General features: G+C 43.5%; 1 protein-coding gene across 1 annotated transcript; it reads right to left on the reverse strand.

Annotated features, from left to right (window-relative positions):
* Window positions 1–2,987: 2,987 nt before the first annotated feature.
* NDUFAF4 (NADH:ubiquinone oxidoreductase complex assembly factor 4) lies at window positions 2,988–6,898 on the reverse strand. The gene is made up of 3 exons (XM_035109358.3): window positions 6,748–6,898; window positions 5,398–5,495; window positions 2,988–3,666 (listed from the first exon to the last, which is right to left on the reverse strand). The coding sequence occupies exons 1-3, from the start codon at window positions 6,863–6,865 to the stop codon at window positions 3,373–3,375; spliced, it is 510 nt and encodes a 169-aa protein (XP_034965249.1). The 5' UTR covers window positions 6,866–6,898; the 3' UTR covers window positions 2,988–3,372.

A 6,898-nucleotide genomic window follows, 5' to 3' on the forward strand; every position in this document is an offset into this window, starting at 1 on the left:
ACTCCCATCATCCCTGACCTGTTAGCTAGGGATGATGGGAGTTGTAGTCCCAAAACATCTGGAGGGCCGAGATTGCCTATGCCTGACCTATAACAAGCAGCCATAACAAGTAGCCCACACCAATTTTTAAGATACTTGAATATTGTGGTCTTGTATCCAAAATCTGGAAATGGAAAGTACTCCAGACGCTCTGGGCTCCTTTGGGAAGTATTGGGTGTAAATTTAATAAATAAATGAAGTCCAGATGGATTCCTGTCAGAATAGATTGTTCTCCTTTTGTCCCCCTCCAGTCAGAGGCAAGGGGAATGGTGCCAAAGCTATATTTCAGTCAAGAAATATTTTGTGGCAGAACTTGGTTGCTCACACATTATTGATTCCTCAGTTAAATGAAAGTTTGCATGTGGACCCCCAACAAACATTTTCCAGACTGCCCATTCAGCTACGAAAGGAGATAAGCATGGAGAGAAAAGGGTCTGTAGCTTTTGCCTTCCATCATCATAGATCTTCTGACTTTCTCGACTTTCAGAAAATGCGGCTGTCCTTGAATGCATTAGCAGAATGCATTTACATAACCCAAGTCTGAAACATGGTGTTAACATTCATCCTGAGGAAAGTGTATTCAGTTTGAGACCTCATAGGCAGCAAACACTGTATGTAAATACAACCACAGATATCATTTCAGCAATACTGTGGTTATTCTATAGACTTCATGGGCCTGGGGAATTAAGAAGCATTCAATTGCTACCCAACTTTCTTAAACAAGCAAACTGCACAATCTCGTTAGGCCTGTGCTGAAGGGCAAATTAGTCCTCTCTCCTGTAACACAATTCTTTGTGTGATTAATTTGACATTAAGGGATGGTGGTGGGGCTCAGTGGGATAGAACCTGGTTTGCATGCAGAAAATCCCAGGCTCAGTTCCTGGTATCTCCAGGTACAGCTGGGAGAGACACTTTCCTGAAACCCTGGAGAACTGCTTCCCATCACTGTAGACAATATTGAGCTAGGTGGACCAAAGTATGACTCCATATAAGACAGCTTCCTGTGCAATCACATTTTTTAGGAAGAGCAATGTATGGTTTGAGTAATATTCATTCTGTTTCACAGCCTTGGCTTTTATCACTTCAGTTCAGACACCTATGGCACACTCAGAAGCAACATAGCATTATATTCCATGGGCTTTACTCCCAGGTAAATGTGTATTGGATCAGAGCCCCGGCATCAAACCTTTGTTTTAAAAAAGCAGCTCTTTATCTTCTTTAGAGTGTGGCCTGCATTATGTGTGAGCAGATTCCAGCTGCTACCACTTTCTTTTTCACAATGCCAATTATAGCCGTTCACAGGGAAGGTGTCCAGCTATCGCCAACACAATTTGCAGCTCGCTGCAGCTTCTGGAGTCTCTCTTCCGCTCTACCAAGGGGAGAAAAAACAGGAGCGCTTTCTTTCTCACATTGTTTAGCTCTGCAAATTTCAGATCTCACCTCATCTCTTTGGAGATGCTAATTTTAGATATAAGGTGCTGAATGTTTTCAATTTCCAAAGAGGGGCAAAAAAACTATTTTTGGCAGTGAAAAACAGCATGCTCCATATAGTGACGGTTGCAGATGTTTTGCTATGAGTCAGAAAATCCAAAAAGCAATACCCCCAGCTCCCATTTCCCAATAGGAAATAAATAATTCCTGTCTTGTGAATTTGTCAGCCAAGATCTGCTGCCTGGAGGCAGCCATCTTAGGGCTTCTTCTAAACTAAACCTTTGTGACGCTTCAAGTTGCTGTAGCCTTTGCTTCTTGCCCGTGTCACAGAAGTAATGTGGGAGAAGCCCACAGTGCAACCGAACTGTGTGAAGGAGCTGTGTTGGGACTCTCCCATATAACTTGAGGCCTTTAATATTACCTGTGCAAGCCCACCTTCCCTGAGAAACTCCCTCAGCCCAAACTCTAGGGATAGGGAACCTGGTAGCTCAGATGTTACTAGACCACAACTTCCGCCACATCTGACCATTGGCCATGCCGGCTTCTTCTAAAGGACAATGGGTTCCCCACTCTTCTTATAGGCTAATGGCCACATTTCAAAATACCCTGCAGTTAGCCAGGAGGACTGTGGGCTTCTTTCTCCCCTTGCCTATTTCACTGTCTTTTAAGCTACCTCTTCAGTTCTTACCATATCGCAACAGCTGCTGTTCCACTCTAACGCCCATTCCTTTCCCCTGTCCCATTTTATAGTTGCCTTTATTCCCGTCTCCTCTGAAGCATAAATCTCCTTTCCTCCTCAACAGCCTGGATATTCTCAATATGAGTGGTATCATTGAAACACATTCGTAAAGGAGAGGTAAAACCAATGAAAATGCCCTGGCTGGGAACCATGATGTTTACTTACAAGCAAACACCGTACAGAACACAGGCTTCCTCTCCCTTTAATACTTTTGCAGAAGAGGGGCCTTTCCAAGATGTAACTGCTGGTATTCCTTTTACTTTTTTTTTTAATAAGGAAATTGTGAAAAGGTCTAGGGGGCATGTCATATATTTTTTTTTAGCATCTAAAGGAAAATTATGCACAGGGAAGGCTGTTGGTCATTTTAGTGCCAATTTTCTGGTGCATATTAAATATACTTAGCAACCCACAGTCAAACAAAGGAAATAGAGCCAGGCAACAAAACAGGAACCAATGCAATTCCATCTGAATCAATATAGATTTCCAGTAAAGCATAGAACAAAATACAGAAGTTCAGACAATACAGATCTTCATGGGTATGTGGCCAATAACAAAAAGGCATGAATTCAAAGGGCAGCAGCAGCAGCTATCAAGGGCTTCAATACAAAGAATTGCAGCCAGTAACACACAGCAAAATTGTTTTTGGTTCCAAAACCATTTGTTTCTAACTTCCGTAATTATGCCAAAATTAAAAGAATGCCTACCCTAACTCAATTTCCCCCATTTGCTCTTTTGCCCCTCCCCTTTTGACCAGACACAGGAACTAGACACACACTCATTTCTCAGAAGACATTGTAACTCTGCTTTGCTTTAATTATAACTATTTACAGAATGTGATGAGGGCAAGAGATTCTGCAGAGCTCAGACCAAAGAAGATCAGATCCAGATAAAATGCATTTTTGTTGTCTGGGGTCTGCGTAACAGACAATTGCTTCAGAACAGATGATCTCCCACGCAGCCAACATTTTCCGATTTTTGAATTCTTAGGGTGTATTTGCAGATTTTGTTGAGATTTTGCCTCCTACTTCACAATGGCATGCAGTTACCGTTTAAATAAGACACAGTTTACAGGTATATGTGTGTGCGTGTATGTGTGGCGAGGGAATCAGATGTGAAGTATTAAGAAGACACCGGCTTGGTCAGTCAAGATTTGGCAGACATTCTTATCTAGGCTTTAGCTGCTTTTTGTCTTGAGGAGGAAATATCTCCACAGCAAACGGGATGAAGAATGTTAAGAGATCAGTCACATCCTTCAATTCTAATGAGTATTCCTTTGCTATTTTCTCTGCAGTCCAGGTTTCCGGAGACTGGAGATGATTATGGAGAAGGGTCAAGACTTCAACTACAGAGATTTTGCCTCTAGGAACAGACTGAATATCCAGGGGTCCAAGATTGCCTACTTTTGTAGGTCTGCGTTCCTCTCGCTTAGAAGGAAGGCTTTCTCCTTTGTTTTTCACCTACAGTGGGGGGAATTATATTTTAAAAAGTTAGGTTTTAGTGTACATGCTACACATGCTCCATCCGTTAAGGCAGGGGTAGACAACATGGGAACTTCCAGAAAGCGTTGGACTACAACTCCCATCGTCCCTGGTCACTGGCAATGCTGGCTGGGACTGATGAGAGTTGCAGTCCTTATCTGGAAGCCCCCACGTGGCCTAACCCTGCCTTTTAACACTCCCCCTTTCAACAGAATGTAACTAAAACATTCTAAACCCATTTCTTTTCTGAAAGCAGGACTTAATTGTGGAATTAACCTTCTCTATTTGCTTGCCTGGTGCCTGATTCGATGACCTTCATGGGCCAGGCAGAAAGAACTGTTTTCTTCAGATTTTAATAGCTTTAAACGGCTGCTCAGGATTCTGTTACCTCATAGGAAACATTTTGCTCTAGGAGGCTTAGTTTGGTCAGAATTGAGGGTACACTTCCAAAGTTAATGCTAAATAACATTACTTCTGGTAAATGAGGGCCATGAAAATTTGTGTCCTGGGCTTTTTAGACTCGTCTACCCATGTATTATCTGAAACCAAAGGGTGCATTGGTTGCCAGATGTGAAATGTATCTGCATTATTTTCAGCTCTCCAACCTCACTACGCTGCTATGAAAAAATGCTGTGACAGAGGATATGGTTTTTACTGATTATCTCAGGCAGAATGCCTGAAACCCTGCAGAGTTAGTCTCAACCTGTCAGTCTCAACCAGGGGTGGCTAACCCACCTGTGGCCCAATAACATCTGGAGGGACCACAATTATTATAATCCCTGACCATTGCCCATGCTGGCTTGAATTTATGGAGCTGGATCCCACCAACTTTGGAGGACACTGTTTCCCTATCTCTACTATAGACCCTGAAACAAAATTATTCGCACTAAGCACACTATTAAAATAAGCCTAAAAGCATGTGATTCCTTCCTCCACACAATTTCTCTTCTTGTTTTACATGCAAGCCCAAGCCTTCCAACCAATACACACTTGTCCTACTGAACACAGAATGACTTGCCACTGAATAAACATGGACAGGATCGTGATACTCGCCCATTACCTAAACATGCTCACTTGCAATTAAGTCTTCCAAGTTCAATGGAACCCACTTCCTATTAAGTATGTTTGGGATTGCAGCCTGAGAAATCTCAGATAGATTTGTCTAGGAACTAATGGCATATTGACAGTGCCATCTTATGCATGTTAAATCAAAAATAAAGCCCATTAAATATCAATTGGTATTGTATCATTAAGTGTATCATTGCAAACCAGAAAATTCAGAACCAGAGTACCTTCTTCCCATGGAAATAGCACAGGATTCTGCTCTCTATCCTAAAATACCGGTACACTGGAGAATATTAAATAATATCTGGTTTATACCTACGCTTAGCATGCAAGAGACTTTTTTAAAGGAACACAAAATGAACGGCAAAGGAAACTGTAAAACACAAATAACAGCTAATTCAGTAAAATAGGGAGCTATTCAGGAGGCCCATGGAATATATCTAGATAGATGTAAATGTGATTCCTGCATTTTTATAATAACTATACTGTAATTTGTTTGCATAAAGAGTTTAAAATATGTACACACACAATCCAAGAGAGCAAACGAGACCTAACTTTACATGGACTAAAACTATGACTATGCTTGTCACTGGTGTGTTAAAGTGCTTAACTGGCACCTGCATATTCCAAGATAGCCTGACTCACATGCATAACTGGATCTTTGGACTCAACATAGACATCCTTTAATAATGTGTGGAGGTGGTCATCTTTTCTCTTAATCTCTTCTTGGAATCTGTCGGTGTCTAAGGAGAGATTACAGAACACATTCTAAAGTTATATATTTCAATTCCCCTCCACCCCAGCTTAAGCAAAATATTACAACCCTCAGGAGAATAGTTCATAATGCATGTAAGGATACTCCTGAATTAATACACTCCTCCTTTCACAACACACACACATATATATTCCTGTACACTTCAGGAAAAATGCTTTGGCACTAGCTTTGAAGCTCCCATTTCTCCTCACTAATGCGCAAGATTATTAACAGTTCATCCAGGCCAGTGTTCTGTTGTCTACAGTAAGGGTGAGGAATGTGTGATCGTCAAGACTACAACTCCCATAATCCCTGGACGTTGGCCACACTGAATAGGCCAGGCACCCCCAAACTTCAGCCCTCCAGATGTTTTGAACTACAGTTCCCATCATCCCTGACCACTGGTCCTGTTAGCTAGGGATCATGGGAGTTGTAGGCCAAAACATCTGGAGGGCCAAAGTTTGGGGATGCCTGGAATAGGCCAACAGCATCTGAAGAACCATCTATTTATGCTAGGTGGGGATATGAACCTGGATTTCCCCCGTCTGACACTCTATCCACTATCCCACACTAGCAAATAGGGAGGCATCTCCAGCAATCATAATTTACTGTTTTAAGGGGCTCTCAGGAAAAGGGCATGCATCCTGGCTAAGTAAGCTAGTACCCACGGATATTCTCATAGACACTTAAGAGTTTGCCATGTTAGAAATGGAATCAAATAAATATCTGATAGCAGACCAGGATTCATTGCAAAACCGGCAGCTATTTGATCTGCACCCCCGTTGTTTTAATTTAAGTTAATAGTGAACAGAAAGATGGTCAAGAAACCCATCAAAACCCCTGACAGACGTCTACTGTACATTTGCCTTCCCAGTTGCCTTGCTTACTGCCTGGCTCTGCAGACGTCCATGTACTACAGCTCCCATCACTCCCCGATTGCTGGCCGTGGCGGCTGGGGCTGATGGGAATTGTAGGCTGGCAAACATTAAGAAAACATCCTGCTGGTTTCCTCCACCCGTCCAGGGAGACTACAGCTCCCAGCTTGCAAATCAAGCCGGTAGGCCGCGCGAAGGGCGCGGGAACACAGCTGGAAAGAAGAAAGGGCCGCTTCCAAGGAGACGGCGCTCCCAATGTCACCAGGGCCGCCGCGCCCTTTGCAAGGAGGGCCCCCAGCAAAGAAAAGGACCCCCCGTTTGCTACATCCGAGCAAAGTCGCCACAGGGCAGCTCAGGCTAACTCACGGTCTGCAGGCTGCGGGTGCCGCGGGGCTGGAACGGGCTTGGCTTTGGCGATTTCCCGGTGGGCTCGGCTCTCCAGGTTGAACTTGCTGAACACGCGGGTCACCCTGGCGCCCATCATCCCGGCGCGCGGCCGACTTCCACTTCCGAAAGC

Source organism: Zootoca vivipara, chromosome 3, assembly GCF_965207765.1.
Source record: "Zootoca vivipara chromosome 3, rZooViv2.hap1.1, whole genome shotgun sequence".
In the NCBI taxonomy this organism is placed as follows: domain Eukaryota; kingdom Metazoa; phylum Chordata; class Lepidosauria; order Squamata; family Lacertidae; genus Zootoca; species Zootoca vivipara.